Below are 22563 nucleotides of genomic sequence, written 5' to 3'. Positions count from 1 at the left end.
AAAAAAAGAGAGAAAACAGGGCAGCACGCCCCCTGCTGACAGCCTTCACTGCTTTCCCCACACAGCCGTTTAATAAATGCCAGATTACAAAACACGCATTTTAAAACTGGAGTCTGATTGCCACTAATGCGGGACAGCGTCTCAATTTGCGGGACGCATGAAAAGTAATGAAATTGCGTGACTGTCCCGCACAAAGCGGGACATCTGGTCACCCTAGCTCTATCAGTGTGTGGTTATGTAAACCAAGGGTGGTGACTATACTGTTTATATTGATATCTTAATTATAAAGCTCTGGAAAACATTAAGTGACTACTTCAGTTTCTGAATCAGTTTCTGATTTTGCTATGTATAGGTATATGTTTATTTATATATTGTTTTATTCTATAAACTACCGGCAAAAAAAATCTCAAATTCCAAATAAAAGTATTGTCATTTAGAGCATTTATTTGCAGAAAATGAGAAATGGCTGAAATAATAAAAAAGCAGATGCAGAGATTTTAGACCTCGAGTAATGCAAAGAAAAAAAAAAGTTCATATTCATAAAGTTTTAAGAGTTCAGAAATCAATATTTGTTAGAATAATCCTGATTTTAATCACAATTCTCACACATTTTGGCATGCTCTCCTCCACCAGTCTTACACACTGCTTTTGGATAACTTTATGGTTTGATGGCTTGTGATCATCTATCTTCCTCTTGATTATATTACAGAGGTTTTCAATTTGGTAAAATCAAATAAACTAATCATTTTTAAGTGGTGTCTTATTTTTTTTCCAGAGCTGTATTGTATAGATCATAGTTTACAGACTGTGAGTACATAGACTCGTTGACTACATAGGGTTATGAGTACAGCGCTGTTTAAGACGTGACCATACTCTCGCTCTGAAATCTCGCGGGACTTTGCTGAGGGAGAAACTGCGCTCGCCTGTGTTCGCCATTGTGGCTCCGGGAGCTTGTGTCGGCGGTTGCCGGTTCTGACGGCTGTTTGAGCCGGAATGAAGGCAGTTTCACTATAGCAGCAGCGGCCGCTCTTTCATTTTCCCTCCTCGTCTCTTCTACAAACCATGGCGTCCGCCAGCACGGGGAGCAGGGTCTCCTGCGGGAGGGATATCAGCTGTGTTCCCGAGGTGGCGGACACCCTCGCCGCGGTCGCTAAGCTGGGGTAAGCGCCGGGGGGCGGCGGTGCAGACCGGGCCTTGACATACTGATTTATTACAGGCTGGAGCTCTAAAACTGGGGAAGAATGAATTGAGCGGGGAGCCCGGTCACTACACGTGATGCCCACAGAGGCTGGAGGAGCAGCTAGCTAGCTAACCTAGCTTAGTTAACCTAGCTTCAGTGCTTGATTTTTGGGGAGTAACCGGCGCTGTGAGGGCAACAGCTAGCTTAGCTTAGCTGTGTGTATATTTATTTTATTGTTGATAATTATGGCATACAACCAATAAAAATACAAAAGTCAGTATCTCAGAACATTAGAATATTATATAAGACCAATTGGTACAGTCATGGCTGAAAGTGTTGGCACCCCTCAATTATTCCCAGATAAGTATTGCAATAACACATGTTTTGTTATACACGTGTTTATTTCCTTTGTGTGTATTGGAACAACACAAAAAAAAACAGAAGAAAAAATGCAATTTTAACATAATCTTACACAAAACTCCAAAAATGGGCCAGACAAAATGATTGGCACCTTTTCGAGGTTGAGGGTAAATAACTTTGTTTCAAGCATATGATTCTCATTCAAACTCAGCTGTGATAAGTAACAGGTGTGGGCAATTTAAAACTCACACCTGAAACCAGATGAAAAGAAGAGAAGTTGACTCAATCTTTGCATTGTGTGTCTGTGTGTGCCACGCCAAGCATAGAGAACAGAAAGAAGAGAAGAGAACTGTCTGAGGACTTGAGAACCAAAATTGTGGAAACATTTGTCCAGTCCATCTCCAGAGATCTTGATGTGTAATTGCAATAATTTTCTGGGAGAAATACTTAATTTTCTGGAAAAAATCAGGGGGTGCCAACACTTTTGGCCACGACTGTACTTTTGGCAGTGTGGGCAGTGTGCCAAATCCTGCTGGAAAATGAAATCCGCTTCTCCATAAAAGTTGTCCGCAGAGGGAAGCATAAAGTGCTGTAAGATTTTTCGGAAAAAAAACACTGCACTGATTTTGGACTTGATATAACCGAGCTGACCAACATCAGCAGATGACATGTTTCTCCAAACCATCACTGATCATCAGTCAATTTTACATTTCATTTTGAAATCAAGGGACCAAGTTTCCACAATCAGTGATGGTTTAATAGCCTTGTCATTATAATTTCTTATATATATCATAGCAAACTAAATAAGCTGAATGTGGAAAGAATGCTTTTGTGAGTCTCATCAATAAGCAGATACATTTGCAGTAATATTCAAGTTCAAGGCTGTCAGGCTACAATCATGTTAGTATCAATACTTATACGAAGTGTAGCTAATATTACACTTCATTTAAGTTGGCAACTTAAATTATTTGGCCTTAAGTGGACCAAATAAATTAATGTTCTTTTTGCAAATAAGCAATAAGATGGAGTCATGGTAAATAAAATTGTGCACCTTTTTCTTTTGATTAATTTAGAAAAATGCGTGATTGTGTTTTAATTATATTTTCTTCATGTGGCATTCCACATCTTAAGATGTGATTTAAGGAGTGACGATACTCTAATTCTTTGTTAAAACTTTTGTAATAATAAATTTGTCTCTCATTTCTTCTCAGTTTTGACTTCCTGTGCATGCCCCTGTTCCATCCACGGTTCCGGAGAGAGTTTGAATTGGACCCTGCTAAGGCCCGACCAGGAGCTCAGACACGTTCTGACCTGCTGCTCTGCGGTAGAGGTGAGAGATCACTCTTTGCACAACACTGACTAAATAAACACAGCGTGATATTTACCAAATGGCCTTAATAGCATTTTACAGCCTTTGTGTACTGTTTTGCATACTGATTCAAACAAACACCAGTGGACATTAATTATCACAGCTTTCACCGCATCTCTACATTACCCATCACAGCTTCCACCCCATCACAGCCTCCACCCTATCTCCACCCTATCTCCACGTTACTCATCACGGCCTCCATCCCTTCCCTGCATTACTTATCACCGCCTCCACCCCATCTCTGCATTACCCATCACCACCTCCACTTCGTCTCCACATTACCCATCACAGCCTCCACCCCGTCTCTGCATTGCCCCATTTCTGCATTACCCATCACCACCTCCACCCCATCTCTGCATTTCCTATCATAGCCTCCACCCCATCTCCACATTACCCATCACAATCTCCGCATTACCCATCACAATCTCCGCATTACCCATCACAATCTCCGCATTACCCATCACAATCTCCGCATTACCCATCACAATCTCCGCATTACCCATCACAATCTCCGCATTACCCATCACAATCTCCGCATTACCCATCACTGCATTATCCATAACTGCCTCCACGTCATCCCCACATTACCGTTCACCACCACTGCCCCATCCCCGCCTTCACACCATCTCCTCATTACCCATTGCCCATCATAGCCTCCACCCAATCCCTGCTTTACCTATCACAGCATCCACCCCATCCCCACATTACCTATCGCTGCCGTTGCCCCATCCCTATATTATCAATTACAGCCAATAGTTAATAATGTCACTGTTTATTTTGGTAGGTTTGTTTTGTTCTTGTTTGCTTCTCTTAAAATGACGCAAAAGGGGAACACACTGTTGTTGATGCTGCTGTCAACTTGTCTCCAAATATGCATCATAACTAGTGTGCTTGTACTGTTATTGTTTCACGCTATATCTGGATATACCAGAGAGGCAGCGATAACTAAATGTGTAAATAGCTTTGCAGGAAATATTCAGATCAGTTTTAAAGGTGGGGCTGTTTACATTAAAATGGGTGGTCTAATTATAGAGATTCTAGGGAGTATATATGCATGACAACACAGGTAATTGGGGTGTGGGTGATGTTGAATAAATTTAATATCATAATACTTTTAACAACGCATATATTTACCATGTACGTCACTGCATGGGGGTCGTGGTTTAGCATCCAGTCTCCTGGTGAATACATGTTAATTTGTACATTATCTCTAATCTGTGCTGGAGAAATGGAAACCCAGTGTGGACATAGCCTAAATGCCTAAGTGCAGATTTCCTTAGCAACATTAGCTCAGCAGCTTTTATTCTGAACTGAAAAAACTATTTCAAACAGATTAAACAACATCTGCACCCATGGTTAGCGATAAATAATGTAAACTTATTTTTTTTTTACTGAATTAATTAAGTTAATAGTCTAGCCTGTTTAATAATACAACACTATCTGTAAATGAGCAAAAAAAAATTGCGAACCTTCAGTCTGCAGTGTGGTGCTACAGCCTGAAATACGGTATTAACCGCAGCCTGAATGATGTATTGATTTTACCTAATGTCCTTAAGTGATGCCAGAGCCTTTTTTCTCTTTGCATATTTTAATCCCGGCAGAACAATAATAACAATCGGTTTCCATGATTTATTAATGTGGTGCTGTTATTGATCAGATATGTTTCTTTTACATTTATACATATTTCAGACTGGAACACTCTCATTGTGGGAAAGCTTTCACCATGGATAGAGACGGACTCCGAACTCACCACCGAGCGCAGGAATTCAGAGGCGGTAAGATGAGACTCTCTATCATTGACTAATGTGTCCAACACCAGTCAAGGGTCACAGCACTTGGGTGTTTAGGGTTTTACCTCATTAGACCACCTGGATAATCAAGACGTCCATGTGTTGAATTCAGAGTGTTAAAACACCAGTCTCAGGGATATTGTGGCAGAGATTTTTTTGTAAGTTACAGCTCCATTTTTAATCTAAAGCTATGTGTACAGAGCAGGTAAAAGTGGTCCCAATCCAATAGTTTACCAGTGCATCTCAAACAATAAGAATGGAAAAGTTTCTTTATTCTAGTAATTCAGTTTAAAATGTAAAACTCATATATTATATATATATGTATTACACAGAATGATCTTTTTTAAGTGTTTTTTTATTGTTATTGATTATGGATTACAGACAATGAAAACCCAAAAATCAGTGTCTCAGAAAATTTGAATATTATTTAAGGTCAGTTGGTACATTTAGGAGTGTGGGCTGGAAAATGAAATCCACATCTTCGTAAAAGTTGTCAACAGGAAAACACTGCACTGATTTTGGACTTGATCTAACACAGTGGACCAACACCAGCAGATGACATGTCTCTCCAAACCATCACTGATTGTGGAAACTTCACTCTAGACCTCAAGCATCTCTCTCCACTCTTCCTCCAGACTCTGGTCCCTTGATTTCCAAATAAAATGCAAAATTTACTGATGATCAGTGATGGTTTGGAGAGTCATGTCATCTGCTGGTGTTGATCCACTGTGTTTTATTATCAAGTCCAAAGTCAGTGCAGTGTTTTCCTGGAAAATCTTACAGCACTTCATGCCTCCCTCTGCGGATTTCATTTTCCAGCAGGACTCACTAAATGATTCCACATGTCTTCTTGTATAGCTATAATGTCTTCAATATTAAATTTACAATGTAAAGACATCATAGCAATAAACACATTAAATGAGAAGATGTGTTTTCCAACTTTTCACTGGTTCTGTTATATTTTCAACCCAACAAATTAGCCACAAGCCAACGTGGTAAATTTACAAATGAAACAAAATAATACCTTTTGTATTGGATAAATCTCGAGTTTAAATGTTAACAGTGACTAAAGCAAAAGGTTCACACTCACTTGATCCATCTGAGTAATAGTGAACTGCAGTAGCTCGAAGCAGATGTCTGACTGTCAGTTGTGTTTTAACTGGGACCAGTTGTTGGAGTCGTTCCTAACCTATAAGTAGCAAGACTGCTTTTGTGCATGTTTGGATGCACGCAGTCCTTATAATTAACTCTGTATCTCTGCTGCAGGCGCTGGTACAGGAGCTGAATTTCTGTGCCTATCTGGGCCTGCCAGCCTTCATGATCCCCCTGAAGGGCCCGCAGTGTGCCAACCTGGCCCGGGTTCTGCTCAACCACATCCACACAGGACACCACTCTTCCATGGTGAGAAGACAGCTGCTTAGGATCAAAAGCGTGTGCTCTCTAAACTTAGGAGCTTAGGTGTAGTAGTTTGTGTGCGTCTAGGGTCGCTACAACCACACATGGCCTAGCAAGCTGTTCTCTTTTGAGGCAGGTAGATGCTGCTGCTATAAGATACATGACACTTAAAACGCTATTATAACAAACCTGCAGGCGTAATTGGAAGCAATTTGCATTAATGTTGCTGTAATTTGATGAATTTCATGAAGTGTTGCTTATTAGATATTTATGAACATGTTTGTTTAGTTTTAATTTGTTGCTCTGTTGTTGTAAGTTCTGGATTCGCGTTCCTCTGCTGGCGCCCGAGGACACTCGTGAAGACCTCATTGAGAACGAGCCCTCCAAACAAATAGATGATGGCAACAATGAAGAGAAGACCTGGGGCTGGTGAGGAAATTTGATATGGTCACATTTAGCGTGAAAATGAGAACAGACTAGAACAGAATAATATACTGAGTGGTTAAATCTTTAGGTAAATGATACATCTTCATAGAACCTGATCGTTTGCAGTTCTAAAAATATGGCCGCTTCTACAGCTCTCAAAAACACACATATATTGACTGCAGTGGAAAACAAGGTTTTTAATATCACTTGTTATTGTAACATGATCTGTCATGTCGTGCTGGTGTCTCTAATTGTTGTAAGTCACCCAATATGCAGGACTCATTAAATCTTGATTAGGCTAGAGCTGCAGGAATTGATAACAACATTAAATGTGGTACATACCACTAAAGATTATTCTCTGTATTCTGAAATGATTCGTATAAGCCAGTATTGTTTTATATGTTAATCACAACACTGGCGTATTTGTTTAGGTTTCAGTTGTTTACCATAACTTTTCTGTTTGCCATAACTATGCTCTGTTCTCTAACCAAAAGACAGCACTTAAAGCAGCTTTCAACATTATTCACCCAAATCTGGTGTGAGATGGGATGAATTTGGGTGTAATAAAACCTGATAATGCATACAGACTTTTGTAGAATAGCCCATCTACATTCTCCCCCCAGCCTTCTGAGATACAGCCGATGCTCCAAACAGCCTTACAATAATAGTGATTGGGACAAAGCATTGAACATGCAAAGAAAACTCATAATTTTTGCATCATGAATAAACTCAAAGTAGCTCCACACTTCATTGATGTAATTTTGAGGTCCCTGACATTTAAAATGAAGCACTGAGAACTTTGGAAGTGCACAGATAATTAATTTAAAACACTGTTTGTACACACAGTACATTTAGGTATTTCTCCAAGTGCTGCCATCTTCAATGAAGTCACTGAGTCAAATGATGAGCATGCACGAGCATGAATGTAGGATAGAGCGTATTCTGTTGAAATTAGCTCAAGGTACTGTGTGTATAAACAGTGTTTTTAATAAACTGTCTGAGCACTTTCAAAGTTCTCAGTGCCTTGTTTTAAGAGTCTTAAGAGTCAGGGCCCTCAAAGTAGCTCCACACTTTATTAGGAGAATTCTGAGTTTGTTAATGGTGTAAAAGTAGATCTTTTTTTCCACTAAGGTTGGGTGCAGCAGAATTGGCAGCTAGCGGCAGTTAGTGGCTAATGCTGCCCGACTGAGGAACACTATTGTTTCAGGAAGCCAAGGTGTATTAGGTATTAGCTAGCAGTTCGTCTCACGTAGCTTGTATTAATATATATAATTATAAACACACAGACTACAGTTCAATATACTCGCCGCTAAAACCACGATTTACTAGAAATTTCATGTATAAAGTACTAAAATCCATTGTTCCGCATTTCAATGAAATATGAATTCTAATAGATGTGGCTAGCCAAAAATAATTCTGCATTTAATGCAGTGGGTTAATTGTCTGATCATAAAGTCATACTGTGAGTGACTAATAAGCCTAATAGACACAACTATATTTCATAAGCATATTCTGTAATGTACTGTTAAATAGTCTTGTAAGAGCATGAGAATACCCTAATATTGTTTTGTGATACTATTTATTATTATTATTATTATTTTAATGCTGTACTGATTCTCAAACTGTTAATTTTTAGTGTAGTTCATATGCAAGATATCTTGAAACAGTGGTTCAGTTTGTGTTGTTTAAACTTTGACCACTAGATAGCAGTGTTGTACTCTGACGTCTGTCAGTTAAAAAAAAAAATGCAAGATATCTTTTTGCATGAAGTGTTGCATTATTAGGGTTCAAGCACCGAAGGTGCGTAGAACCCTATTGTTTTTGCTAAGATTTTTCTTCTTCTTATTATTATTATTATTATTATTATTATTATTATTCTTTTTCTCCTGTAAAAACAGTTGTGCAGCCTAAACCGTAAGTCATAGAGAAATGAAACTTGGTAGGTAGATGTAGGATCAGTGCATCTCGGTGGACAACAAAAATGGCACCGATTGGTCAAGTGGTGGCGCTATAAACAAGGAAATTCATTTTTCACAATTTTCTCAATAACTCAAAAACCATAAGACCTACATTCAAAATTCTTTTTTTGATGGATTCCTTGGGTCAATACCAACAACTTTCCAATTTGGACCATGCACTTCCGTCTATATAGATTTTGTGCTAATTTGCATAATATGCAAAACCTACTTTTGCAAACTAGTCCTAGGAATTTTGACCAATCCATGTTTGGTATCAAAACACTCGTGAGAGCATGCTCTTCAATATTCATTAAGAAAAAGTTGAAATATGTAAACAATATGGCCGCCATATGCAAATTAGTCCTTCCGGATATATGCCCCATTCACTTCAAGAGGTAAATTTGGAGCACTGTTTCTCAGCAACCGTGCAACCTAGCAAGTTGAAACTTTGCATGCAGAATCTATCATACAGCCTCTAAAGGATGTTCAAAGGGCAACTTAATCAATCAACATGGCTGAACACCATCAGCCAATCAGCATTCAGCAGACATTTTGGCAGGCTGAATGTTGCCCAATCTGGATGATATTTGGCAGTTATGTTCAGGTGGAGACACTGTAGTGACCTGCAAAGTGCTGAAACAATCCGCCCACTGGGGGGTGCTGTTCCAAAAAAACGAGTATATGTCAATCATGCTGTACTATTTTGACATCTAATTGTTTTTGCCATATTTAGTACAGTGGCTCTGACAAATTTCTCAATACAACTATGTTTAAAAAGTGCTTTGTTCATTCATAATTGCTAATTGTTTGAAAATAGCTATATTGAAACTACTCTCTGGATATTTGGCCTATCACCTCCATTTCAGTCTTGCTGCACACTGTAGAGTCTCTAGGTAAATGTTCATTAAAAACATTTGTGAAAATTTCACATACAATACTCTCCAGGCATCAAGCAATCTGTGCGTCCTTGGAATTTCTAACCTAAATTGCTGTAACTCTGCAGTATTTGCTGTAATCTCACAATGTTAAAGACCTCTGTACAATATCACTCTGATGAAGCGCCATTTAATTCAGAACTAGATTAAGAATAACTTGACATTACATGTCATATCAGAACATTCACTCCTTTGTGCCTCTTCTCAACATTAATAACAGGTGAAAGACTTTTGATCATTTCTAAATGTGACAGAATGTCTCCAATTGTGTTAGACCTTCTTACACATCACCATCCTATGCTCTAGTAGGCACCATTGTGCTAGTTGGTGCTTGATGAAGCGCCATTTAATTCAGAACTAGATTTATAATAACTTCGTAATTACATGTCATATCAGAACATTCACTCCTTTGTGTTAATTTAAACTTGTTTGGTCAAACATTTCAGCTTGTTCTGCAAAGGTTCAAAGGTCAATCTGAATACCACTTTGTGAACATTCTGGTTGAAGCCACCTGATCAATACCAATAACATGTAGACACCTTTTGACTAGTTCTAACTCACTTAATGAATATCCTACAAAGTTCACTAGATTTACATGTGAATTTAAGCACTGATCAGGTTGAAAGGCCTCTGCTCAACATTAATAACAGGTGAAAAACTTGATAATTTCTAAATGTGACAGGGCATCTCCAATCATATTAGACCTTCTTACACATCACCATTCAATGCTCCAGTAGGCACCATTGTGCAAGTTGGTGCTTGAACCCGATGATTGCCGCTTGCGGCTATATTATTGAATTGTAACCCCAAATAAAAGTTGAATCTCTCGTTCTGTTTATGTTGGCACAGTTTCCTGTTTATTTACTGGCCTTAATCTTTCCCCTTTGACTCCTCCCATTTAGGTGGCATTCATTCAGAACACTATGCGATTACAACAAAAGGGTTTGTCTTGGTAAGATCATTTATAATTTTACTATATCAAGCAGTGCAAATGTGTATGTCCTCATTTTTTATATACCTAATGTCATCTTTTCTGATTTTTCTAAAGCTATTGAGGTTGGTGCAGACATGCCGTCTGACAACGTGATCGACAAGTGGCTTGGGGAACCAATCAAAGCTGCTATTCTTCCCACCAGCATATTTCTGACCAATAAGAAGGGATTTCCAGTGCTGTCGAAAGCGCATCAGCGAATCATATTCCGCCTCTTCAAGGTAAGCACACACAAGCTTCTTGTCCAACAAATCTTAAACAATGGGTGAGCATATTGAGATGAATGTATTGTTTAGAGCTATGAACAGCTGTAAATGTATAGAGCCTGTAAACAGCTTGTAACAGCATAACATGTATAGTCACAGTTTTGTCTGTGTGTGTGTGTCTGATTTCATTTGCTGTATTACGTTACACACACTCTCTTGAGGCTCGTTATATAAACAGTGTCACTGGGCAGGAACTAGCATTGTGTCCCTTTATAGAGGTGGACAATATGCCCATGAAAACTTTTGAGTATTTAATTTAAGTTTCATACTTTCAGTAGAAACAAAAACATTCATAAGTTTGTTTTTGCACACAATAACTTACCAATTAATTTTTTATTAAATAATAATAGTGTAACAAATCTCACATTTTTATTTTGATTTAAGCAATAGAACACTCGGTCGTGTGTCGTAGATCATCACAGCAGTGATGTTATTCGCGATAACACACGACCTCGAGTGTACTATTGCTTTTATACAACAGTTGTTGCTGTTTTTTTTTTTTTTACAAAATGAATTAAGAAAATAAATTAAAGAACTTTAAGAAATTCAGAGTGAATATGCTTGAATATGGACTGTGCCTTCCGCCAAAAAGTAGTTCCACAACCACTGTCACAGAACTGAAACTTAACTACAAAATGATGTATGGTTCATACGGACTAACAGCACGAACGTTAGCTCAAAATTGGGAATAAGTGAAGATGGTAAACGTTAGGAGCGTGAAATAACACTAATACTCTCCTCTCCTGTTCCATGGAGTCGTCTGCAGGTGAAAGCTGTGCTTTTTTTTTGAGCATTTCTGCTTGTTTTGCTGGTGGTGTTGGTTTTAGCTAGCCAGCTGAACTGTGGTTTGGTTAGCGTAGCTTGCTTTAGCTCAGCATATATTAGCTTAGCTTATCCTAGCCTGGCTGGTTAGCGTTCTCGCTGTCAGACGGCAGTAAGCGAGCGATTTTCTTTCCTTTTTTCCCACAAAAGACGAGCCAGCGATGCGGGCGAACGTGCCACGGCTGAGCGCTAGCCTGTGCTAAGCTAACGCTGCTGCGGGTGTCCTGTGTGTATACGCCGTTACTCTGCAAGGCGTCGGCGGAGTGATACAAATTTAGATGTTATCACATATATCAGCACGGCTAGAACACTTCTCAACCAATCAGATTGTGCGGTCGGAACTGTTGTATAAAGCACGTTTAAAAATGGTGAGTGCTGGACACAGCTTTTGAATTTTAAGAGCGAGGAATATCTAAACAAAACTGGTTGAAGGGGTGTAGATCACAAAGGGTTAAATGAAGGTGAGGGAGGTCAGAACTGTAACTCTGAGCCAGGCCTGTTTTACTTTCAATCACATGATAACACCGTAAAAAGCTGAGGGTGTTTTTTCCAGGTCATGCTTTCTAAAGTTACACGTCATAATCAATTTACATACTGCTATCCTGTGACTTTTGGCATATCAGTACAGATTTTAACACATTTTAATGCGTATAAATATCTTCCAACAGGTTCTAGGCTGGTACTGCCTCCTCACAGTTTATCTGTAATGTGGAGATGCACATTTAAATTCTAAACAGAACTCTCTGGTGCTTTTTTTAAAATCAAACTATTAATCAGACATGTATTAAATGAGCTAACCTGCCCCATGTGAACATTTTTCTTCTTTCTCCTTTTCTCCAGCTGGAGGCTCAGTTTATATTCACTGGGATGAGTCGCCACAGTGAGAAAGACTTCCGCTCTTACCTGCAGTACCTGGAGTACCTCAGTCAGAACCGCCCACCACCCAATGCTTATGAGCTGTTTGCCAAGGGCTATGAGGATTACCTGCAGTCACCACTACAGGTGTGTATGTCTGTGTTAGGACCTGACTGGTGCTGTATATTGTTGCTGTTTCACACACACACACACATCCTGTATCTTCTAAGTGAAATTGATGATTGTCTGTAGACTAAATATTTAATTTTATTTTCTATATCGAATTTTTCGCACTAAAGGTGCACTTAAATTCCTTTTATTTTTTTCCAGAAATCATCAGTGCGCCTTTTTATTATTGTGTATGTATTTTACGAGTCAGGTTGTAAGAAACAGTAAAGCCACTCCTCTGAAGTACAGCGTTATACAGCAGTTTCAGTTTAGTTCTCCAGCACCGGGGCTGGAGTAACATTAGCATTAGCTGCTAATTGTTCTTTATCTGTTCAGAGGTGAGTGTTATCGGCCTGTAAGCTGCTGCTAACCTCGACTATCACTGCTGAAGCATCGTTGGCTTTACCCGCTAACCGCACTAGCTCTTTCACTGTTCAGAGGGGAGTATCTCAGCCTGTAGCCTACTGCTAACCCCAGCTAGCAATGCTGGAGCAGCGTTATCATTAGCATTACCCACTAAGCACGTTCCTCAGTGTAGTGCTGTTGCGCGGCATTAGCCACTAACAGTTAGCCGCTGATCCTAATGCTCCAGCCTTAGTGCTGGAGAAATTCTGGAATCTAAGCTTACTGTAAATAAATGGAAGCACTTTACTCACCCAAATTAAACCCAAACGTTTTCAGGAAAGAACTCTGTGTAGATTAATATCCAGAGCTTTTTTTGCTTTAAAAGAGTATTTTTTTTTAATTACAGTTTTGTTTTCTTAGCTTAGCTTCACCTAACTTAAGAATATTTTATCCTTTTTAGTAAAGCAAATGCTGTGAAATACCGTAGAGAATTGTCTTGTAATATATTGAGTATTGTAGAATCAAATTATTGATTTCATGGTTATTGTGGGCAAAGTATCATGATATCGTAACATGAGATGCTCTGAGATTCCCCTTATGTTTGTCGTTTTGACCATGATTGAGATTTGTCTTCAGTTTAGTTCTGCATGTAGTGCAGTGATTCTGAAACTGATCTTCAGGAGCATTTCTCGAAGTCTCAAGAAATTAATAATTAATAGTTCAGATATTAGTAATATTAGGTAAATGATCCACCAGGTGGATGCTAATTTGTTCACATTTTGCCCTTTTTAGCTTTTGACTACTTTTTCTGTAAATGTCACGTTATTGTTCTGTGTTCAAAGTGTTCTCATTTGATATTTCATTATTCCTCACAGCCCCTAATGGACAATTTGGAGTCACAGACGTATGAGGTCTTTGAAAAAGACCCCATTAAATATTCACAGTACCAGCAGGTGAGTGGAAAAGAGGGCAGAACAATGGCTCTGCTGCTGCAGTTTGCATGTTTCCGTTCACATACATCAGGCCTGTGAATGTTTTTGATATTCATAATACTTCTGCTGCTGTGGTATTAACGCTCCACTGATTTGAGTAATACATCTCTCTCTCTCCAGGCGGTGTATAAGTGCCTGCTAGACAGAGTTCCAGAGGAGCAAAAAGAAACTAATGTACAGTAAGTGTTCTCAATTTCACGTTTACGCTTCTGTTGCCAGGAATTCTCAATTGCATGCAAACCTTTATTTATGCAGCGAGGGCCTCCTGAGAACAAAGCCTAATTTGTTGATACAACTAATAGCAATAGCCGTGTGATATATTAGCCTGTAGATAATCATCCATAGCTTCCAGCAAATAGGGCATTTTAATTTGGCTCTGCATGCGTTTCAGAATTATAGAGGGCAGTAAACAATATCATCCAGTATATTGGATAAAATTGTTAGATACACTGTATTGCCAAATGTATTTGCTTTCTATTTAAATAATTGAATTCAGGTGTTTCAGTCAGTTCCATGACCACATGTGTATAAATTCAAGCACCTAGTCATGCTGACTGCTTTTACAAGCATTAGTGAAATAATGGGTCTCTCTCAGGAGCTCGGTGAACTCCAGTGTGGTATTGTGATAGGATGCAGTTTCTGTGCAACAAGTCCAGTCGTGAAATTTCTGTCAACTGTTAGTGATACTATAGCAACAAGGGAGCGAAACAAAATGGGAACAAAAGCAACTTGGCCAGTGGATACCAGTTACAATATAACTGTATGAGCTGTCGGTCTTTATAACAAATACTTTATATGCCATACGGAAACCCTTATTACTATATTTTTTTGCATTATAAGGCACACCTAAGACACATATTTTCTGATATTAGCTAGCGGTCAGTCTTGGGCACGTTACTTTAAAAAATAATTAGTTATAGTTAATAGTTACTTCTCCAAAAAAGTAACTGAGTTACTGCACTACAAAATTAACTAGTTACCAGTTAAAGTAACTATTGCGTTACTTTTGTGTTACTTGCCCCCACCCCTTGCCCCCACCTTCTCAGAGCGTGTTTCATAAGCCAGATGAACAGCTTTTATTTTAATGCCGATATTCCCATCACTGCTAGCAGTTTGTCCCACGTAGCTTGTTTTAACATGGTGTTGACCGGCTACAGGCCAATAATATTCACCTCTGAACCACAAAAGAGCTAGCTATTGCTTAGCAGGCTTAGCGGCTAATGATAATAATAACACTATTTGGGTAAATAAAGAATTTTAAGTGTGTCTTAATATGGTATGCAGTGCTCAGAAAGTGCAAAACATCTTTACATTAGTCTGTTTAGATAAATGTCTGTAGATACATGCCTACTGATATCTGCAGTAGTCCAGTTTTAGGACAGTTTCTTAGGGGGACTAGCCTTCATCTGTTAATTTAACTAGTTAAAATGGTAATTGTTTTAGCAGTCACTTGTTATAATTTGTTGATTTAAAATCCTGGTAAATTGTGCAAAGGCCCTGTTTAAACAGAGCAGAGCAGAAGGAACACAAGGGACATAGCTAGGGCTGAACAATAATAATAATTCAGCATTATTATATATTGTGATAGAAATTAAATAATAGCAAATTCATACTACTAATAAATTAATTCAATTTTAAGTAGCTAGTAAAAAAAGAGAATACCAACACAGGTTTATGTTCAGGAATGTTCCTGATAGTATCTGCAGTAGATATGCAGCAGTGTTTTTATCAACTAAAGAAACAGCGGCTTGAAAATGTGTTGCTACAATTTTATCAGTTATTTTAACGTTCAGAGAATTATACAGCTTTTGAGAAGAGCCCATGGCTGCTGATATATGGATTAAAGTTTGTGGAATCAGTATTATTTCACGCACAGACACACACAGACCCGCACTTTCCTGCTTTCCTGATTTCCTGATTTTTATTCTCGTCAAATTAAGTTCGAATTCAGAAATCCTCACAACTAAGCCGAGACATTTACAGTCCAATTGATCATGCATTCTTTACTCCAGCACCCAAAGTTGGTTTTATCTCTCCTCAAATATAAAAAAACATATATTATATGATTTAATATACATATAATTGCATTTTACATTTCTTACATTCATTCTTTTATTTACATTTAAATGTCACCACTAGTATTTTTATAAAGAACTATTTGCATTTCCTGCTTTTTCTTAATGATTACTGTTAACATGTCATGATCTTTAACAAGCTAGCTAATTGGGGACGTAGTACTAGTGGTCTTTACTTTTGTATGATGATTTATTTTACTCACCATGATCTTGTCCCATGACTTTTGCCATGCCAATATGTTTATGTAGAATGTTGAGGGATACATTTCTGTCTAATACTCACTGCTTCTTTAGAATGACCAATTCAATCCAGCAGACTCTTTATTCCATTTACTAAACTATTTAATCAGAAATCTTAAACGGTGAATGTGCTCGTCGCTGACAAAGCTCATCTCGTATGACTGAGAGCAGCAGATGTGTTGAAAGCAGCAGAAAGCAGCAGATGTGGTGATCTGCTAATTATGATCACAGCTAATAATAACCCAAATACATTTTCTGCACAGTTTTTCTTGTACTATTAAAGTGAAATATGCTTTTTCCTCCAGAAGTGATTAGTTGCAGAAATTTTGGTGGTTTTCAGTGAAATGTTAGATGTTCTCTCGGGTTTGTGTTCAAAGAAGAGCAAAGTGACTGTTTACGACTCTGCACTCGTCAAGATAATTAAGCCTGAGTGGCTCACGCTTTTTTAACTGTACTTTTTTTCTTTGAAATTTTCATTTGAATTCTCTATTCAGAGGCACAGTTTCTGCTGCAAAATGGACCTCTTTGAATGCTAAATTGTGACTGACGTTTTTCTATAAGAATGTGAAGGCACATGAAAGCGCAGAGCGACACAGGGGATCACTTGCCAACAGAGAATGTGCCACCAGGGGGTGACAAAGATGTTTTCATTAATCATACAAACCCAAAGGCTTTAATTGAAATCCAGAAATATTAATGTCAGAATTAAAAGCTTTTTGATGGAGAAAAGAGTTGGACAGTTGATTGTGGGTTTTTCTATAAAATGGTCAGAAGAGTCTTAGCTGTGATGTGTGTGTGTGAAGATGGATTAAGAGGCTTGTCTCAATGTGATGGTTTAAAAAACAGGCAGAGGATTTGTTCTTGCTTTCACTTGTGTTGCTTTGGTTAGTCAGTCTTTATTAAACTCAGTAAAAGCATTTTTCTTCTGATCACAGCTGCTTTATTTTTCTACATGCCTTCAACTCATTTGATTCTTTTAGTTCATTTAGTTTAACTCCGCCTTATCTGGTTAAGTGTCTGGAAAAAATGTGTTTATCATACATTTTTAGTTAGTGTTGTTTGGCAACTCCTATTTAATTAAGAGATTAAAACCATAATCAAAATATTATTGGTGTGTATTAGGGCTGCACGATATATCGTTTAAGGAGTTAATACAAGGTAACCGCATGGCCTCCATCCACATGATTGGGCACGTGCTTGTAAACGTCCACGTCAAAAGCTGTGCACCTCAGTCCAGCACAGTTTTGCAGCACAGATATTTCTTGTTACAGCTGAATTTAAGCTTTTAATCCCAGAAAATTGCTCTTATTTACCTTTTAAAAAGCCATTTAAATGTCTGACTAAAGGGCCCCCATTACTGTTGTTTTGCTGTTTTCCTCAGGTTTTCAGTGCTCCTCTCAGCTCCTCTACAGCAAATTAAAAACTCTTAACATTTTTTTTATTCAAATCACTGCAACAGACATGTCCCCGTCTTTACACACACACTGCAGTACCTCCATTACAGACACACTTAAAGACTTCTTTTATATTTTATTGTATCTTTCTTTGTCTCTATCATTCTGTCTTATCCTCCTTTCTGGATCTTCTGTGTACTGTGTTTATCTGCTACAACTTTACAGCACTGAGCAAGTTCATAAGGTCATTTCACATTTTAAAACCAAAAGAAAATGGAACCTATAATATTTCCCTAATTTGACCCCTGTTGTCCCTCTTCGTCATCAGGGTCCTGATGGTTTTAGGGGCTGGACGTGGTCCTCTGGTTAACGCATCGCTGCGTGCCGCCAAGCAGGCAGATCGAAAGCTGCGTGTGTACGCTGTAGAGAAGAATCCCAATGCTGTCATCACGTAAGTGGATTTCTCCTGTATTTTTATCTATCCAGCAGAAGTGCCTTTTTTGTATTTATGAAATTATTATTTTGTTTCATTTTCCAGTCTGGAGAACTGGAAGTTTGAAGAATGGGGAGATCAGGTGACTGTGGTGTCATGTGACATGCGGGATTGGGTGGCCCCGGAGAAGGCAGACATCATCGTCAGTGAGCTTTTGGGATCATTTGGCGACAATGAGCTTTCCCCTGAGTGCCTTGATGGAGCTCAGCACTTTCTCAAAGGTACAGATGGAAAAATATGGAAATTTCCATAATGCAGTATGTAAATCAGTGAGCCACTCACAGTTAACCGTGTTAAATTACTGAAGTACATAGACTGTCATGGCCTAGTGTTTTAATTATACAGTTTCTTAAACAAATGGCAGCACAGTGTCTGTTTAAAATCACTGTGTGCTCACATACTGGTTTGTCGTATTGCTTGTTTTAGATAATGGGGTGAGTATTCCCTGCTCCTACACATCATTTCTGGCCCCCCTGTCCTCCTCTAAGCTGTATAATGAGGTGCGAAGCTGTCGGGAGCGCGACAAGGACCCTGAGTGCCACTTTGAGACACCATATGTAGTGAGGCTACATAACTTCCACCAGCTTGCCGACCCCAAGCCCTGCTTTACCTTCGTCCATCCAACCACAGGTGAGAGATCTAGTTACATCAGCTTTTCTAAAACAAGTTTTTCTTGTTTTGATTGACTATACGGTGCACTGGATTATAAGGCGTGCCATCAATGAACATCTATTTCTGGTCTATATTTATACATAAGGCACACCAGATTAAAAGTTGCATTATGCAATACTAGTAAGGAACAAGGGGCGTTTCTACGTTTTCCTTCTAATTCAGCAAGTTTTGCCACTGGGTGGAGGTGAAGGTAGCTAACTAAGTTAGTAAAAGCTAAGCTAAAATAAAAACGAGCCACCTCCTGGTTGGCGAATAGACTCCAGCCTGCCAGTTCTGTGATACTCCTCAAACTATTAAACACATCTTAGTAGACTGCCCTGCACTTTTAACCACCAGAAATGACTTTTATAGGGTTACAAATGTGAAAGAACTGTTTGAAAAGATTCCACCAGCTAAAAAACCTTGATTTTCTGGAAGTCCTTCATGTGAAGACACTGATTTAAGTCTGTGATGCACAAGTTATGAACACTGTTGATGCCATAAAATAGCCAACATGTTGCTGATATGGCACAAAACCCAAACAAACAAACAAAATAAAAACGAAACTATAATCCTTTAAAAAAGGAAACATTTTCTTAGTAAAGTAAATCGAGCACTGGATGTTAATCTACACATATTTCTCTCCTGAAAGCTGTTTATTTGGGTGAGCAAAGCTTTTCCGTTTATTTACAGTACGCTTAGATTTCCAGATTTCTGCTAAGGCTGGGTGCAGCACCATTAGCATTAGCGGCTAACGATAAACATGCACAGGCTACTGTCTGATATACTCACCTCTGTTAGTAGCTAATGCTGCTCCAGCAGTGCTAGCTGTGGTTACAGGCAGGTAATACTCGCCTCTGAACAGCGATTAATGCTAATAATATATACAGTATACTGTACATACTGTTTATTTGCACTCCTGGACACTTGTCACTTTACTGTACATCCTGTACACTTGCACTTCTGGACACTGTACTGTACATCCTGTACATTTGCACTCCGGGACACTTTACTGTACATCCTGTACTTTTGCACCCCTGGACACTACACTACGCACCTAACTTAAATATAATACTTGCACATGTTTATATTTATGTTTAATAGTCATATCTACTAATACCTCCTATACTTAGTTTATTCTTTTACTGCACTACCTCATATCTACGACTGTTTACTTCCACACTTTCTATAGTTTTTTTGTATTTATATATTTATGTATATATTTTTTTTAAGTCTCAATTTAGAATTTTATCCCTCAATAAGTGTATTGTACTACACTTATTGTTTGTTTCTACTGTGTATTGTTTTTGTTTCTACTGTGTTGTGTAATTGCTACTGGCTGCTAAATTTCCTTCGGGATCAATAAAGTATCTATCTATCTATCTATCTAATACTGCTCCATCCTAGGTGCTGGAGAACTAGAAACTGGAAACTGAAACTCCTGTATACTCCTGTGTGGCTTTACTGCTCCTTAATACCTGACTGGTAAAATTCATACATAATGCACACCGGATTATAAGGTGCACTGTCAATAAACATCTATTTTTTGGTCTATTTTCCAAATATAAAGCGTATTATGCAACACTAGTATGGAACAGGGGTGTCTCTATGTTTTTCTTCTAATTTAGCAAGTCGATTTTTGGGAAAGTATAAAAGTACTTTAGGTGCAACTTATAGTGCGGAAAAATATGGTATTCTATTATTAAGTTATAAATGACTTGTGTTTTTCACCCACAGATATGAACAATAACAGATATCAGTGTCTGCGCTTTTCTGTAACCTGTAACTCTGTGCTCCACGGTTTCGCTGGATATTTTGAGACCACTCTGTACAAAGACGTCACTCTTAGTAAGTCTTACCTGCTGTCCTTTACGCATCAGTAGTGTTTGTGGCTGTGGCAGCAGTGATATGAAAATTATATTCTTTTTTTTTTTTGCAGGTATCAGGCCAGAGACACACTCCCCGGGAATGTTCTCCTGGTTTCCAATTCTCTTCCCTCTTAAAGTGAGTGCTGCTTACATGGCATTAACTCTAAACATTTGTTTCGTTCTTTGTTTTAGTGTAGTTAACAGTGGACCAACAACAGCAGATCACATGGCTCTCCAAACCATCACTGACCATCAGTAAATCTTGCATTTCAAAGAGGAAAAGTGGAGAGACAAACAGTGCAAGCTGCTTGAGGTCTAGCACCAATTTTCCACCAATCAGTGATGGTTTGGAGAGACATGTCTTCTGCTGGTGTTGATCCACTGTGTTCTATCAAGTTCAAAGTGCAGTGTTGTATATCAAGTCCAAAAACAGCACTTCATGCTTCCCTCTGATGACAACTTTTATGGAGGTGCAGATTTCATTTTCCAGCAGGATTTGGCACACTGCCCACACTGCTAAAAGTACCAATTGGTCTTACATAAAAATATTCAAATTTTCTGAGACACTGATTTTTGGGGGGGTTTTATTGGCTGTAAGCCATAATCATCAACAATAAAAGAAATAAACAAGTTTAACATTTTGAACTGAGTTACTGAAATAAAGTAACTTTTCAATGGTAATCTAATATTTTTTTAAGATGCACTAGTCTTGATTCCAGCTCAGTGGAGCCTGAATCAAGCATGAGAGGGATTCTATTCTGCCCATTAAAGCTCAATGGAGTGGTGCAATGGTTATTAATCTGCATTTTTACGTCTTTAAAAAGGATGGATAGTAGAGTAAAGAAAATCCTACCAAGTGTCCCTTTTTAAAAAACCAAATGTTTAAATGTCAGAAGTGAAAGTATCTTCCTTTAGATTAGTTACAATGCATTACTGTTCTCTCTGCACATTCATGAGTGGATCTTTACTGCTTTTTGTTTTTCCCCTCCCACCATAGCAACCCATCCCCCTGACCGGTGGAGACGATGTTAGCGTGAGGTTCTGGAGGTGTAACAATGGGAAGAAGGTGTGGTACGAGTGGGCCGTGACTGAACCCGTCTGCTCGGCCATCCACAACCCCGCGGGACGCTCCTACACTATTGGGTTATAGGGATGAACATACACGGTTATTAGGTGTTTTGTTATGGTTTGCAGTGAAGGGGATAGGTCTATGTAACTGAACCTCCGTGGCGCATACTGACATGTACAGTGTAGCACTTAATTATAAATATCGCTGTGCACTCACTCCTACTGAGTCACAGCATTGGTCAGTTTTCAGACATGTTCATTTTTATACTTGTTTACAAAGTAGGAAGTCAAATCTAACATCCGAAATGCCCTTTAACATCACGCGAAGCTGTTTGATCCCCATTCCAATTAAAGCTGCTAAGTCATGTAGTACTGAATTAATCATATAAAACAGAGAGGCCTTGGTTTTTTGTTTTAGAACTACAGTTGAGTTATCCTGTACTACTTTTAGCAGTACATAGAGCCATAAGCCAGGTGAACCTCACACTCATGCTTACTCTCTGGCCTCTAATGCACTGAAGAGCTGTGCATTCGGATCATCCAGTGTTGGGTCCACATACCGGAGCAGATAATTACAGCGTATTTGGTAGTGTCGTTAAAAATATCCTTTTTCATACTGTTTTGTGTTCTTCCTGCTGAAATCTGTTGTCAAATAACCTGAATTAAAATAATTTCATAAAAAATGCTGTTGTCGTCATTGAAGTATTAGGAGCAATTTAATGATCTTATTTGTCTTTCTGTTGATGCAATCAAAATCTGTGCTAATAAAGAAATCTTGCAAAAGCTAATTTTCTATCTTAAAGCACTGGATCTGGATGAGATTAGTTTTTCAGGGAGACGTCTGTAAAAAATATTTCACACTCCTACTCAGTGATAAAACTCTTGCATCCGGACTGCAATTAAAAAACAAAAACAGGCTTTC

General features: G+C 38.5%; 1 protein-coding gene across 1 annotated transcript; it reads left to right on the top strand.

Annotated features, from left to right (window-relative positions):
* Positions 1-929: 929 nt before the first annotated feature.
* prmt5 (protein arginine methyltransferase 5) lies at positions 930-22312 on the top strand. Its single transcript, XM_007258055.4, has 16 exons — positions 930-1160; positions 2752-2870; positions 4599-4684; positions 5966-6100; positions 6411-6523; positions 10316-10365; positions 10462-10625; positions 12333-12494; positions 13736-13813; positions 13973-14031; positions 17890-18012; positions 18100-18275; positions 18481-18684; positions 20443-20553; positions 20645-20709; positions 21571-22312. The coding sequence occupies exons 1-16, from the start codon at positions 1063-1065 to the stop codon at positions 21721-21723; spliced, it is 1896 nt and encodes a 631-aa protein (XP_007258117.2). The 5' UTR covers positions 930-1062; the 3' UTR covers positions 21724-22312.
* The last annotated feature ends 251 nt before the right edge of the window (positions 22313-22563 follow it).

This window comes from Astyanax mexicanus, chromosome 8 (assembly GCF_023375975.1).
Source record: "Astyanax mexicanus isolate ESR-SI-001 chromosome 8, AstMex3_surface, whole genome shotgun sequence".
NCBI classification, from domain to species: domain Eukaryota; kingdom Metazoa; phylum Chordata; class Actinopteri; order Characiformes; family Acestrorhamphidae; genus Astyanax; species Astyanax mexicanus.
Note: the sequence above shows the minus strand (reverse complement) of the source record. Positions and strands in the feature narration are given on the sequence as shown.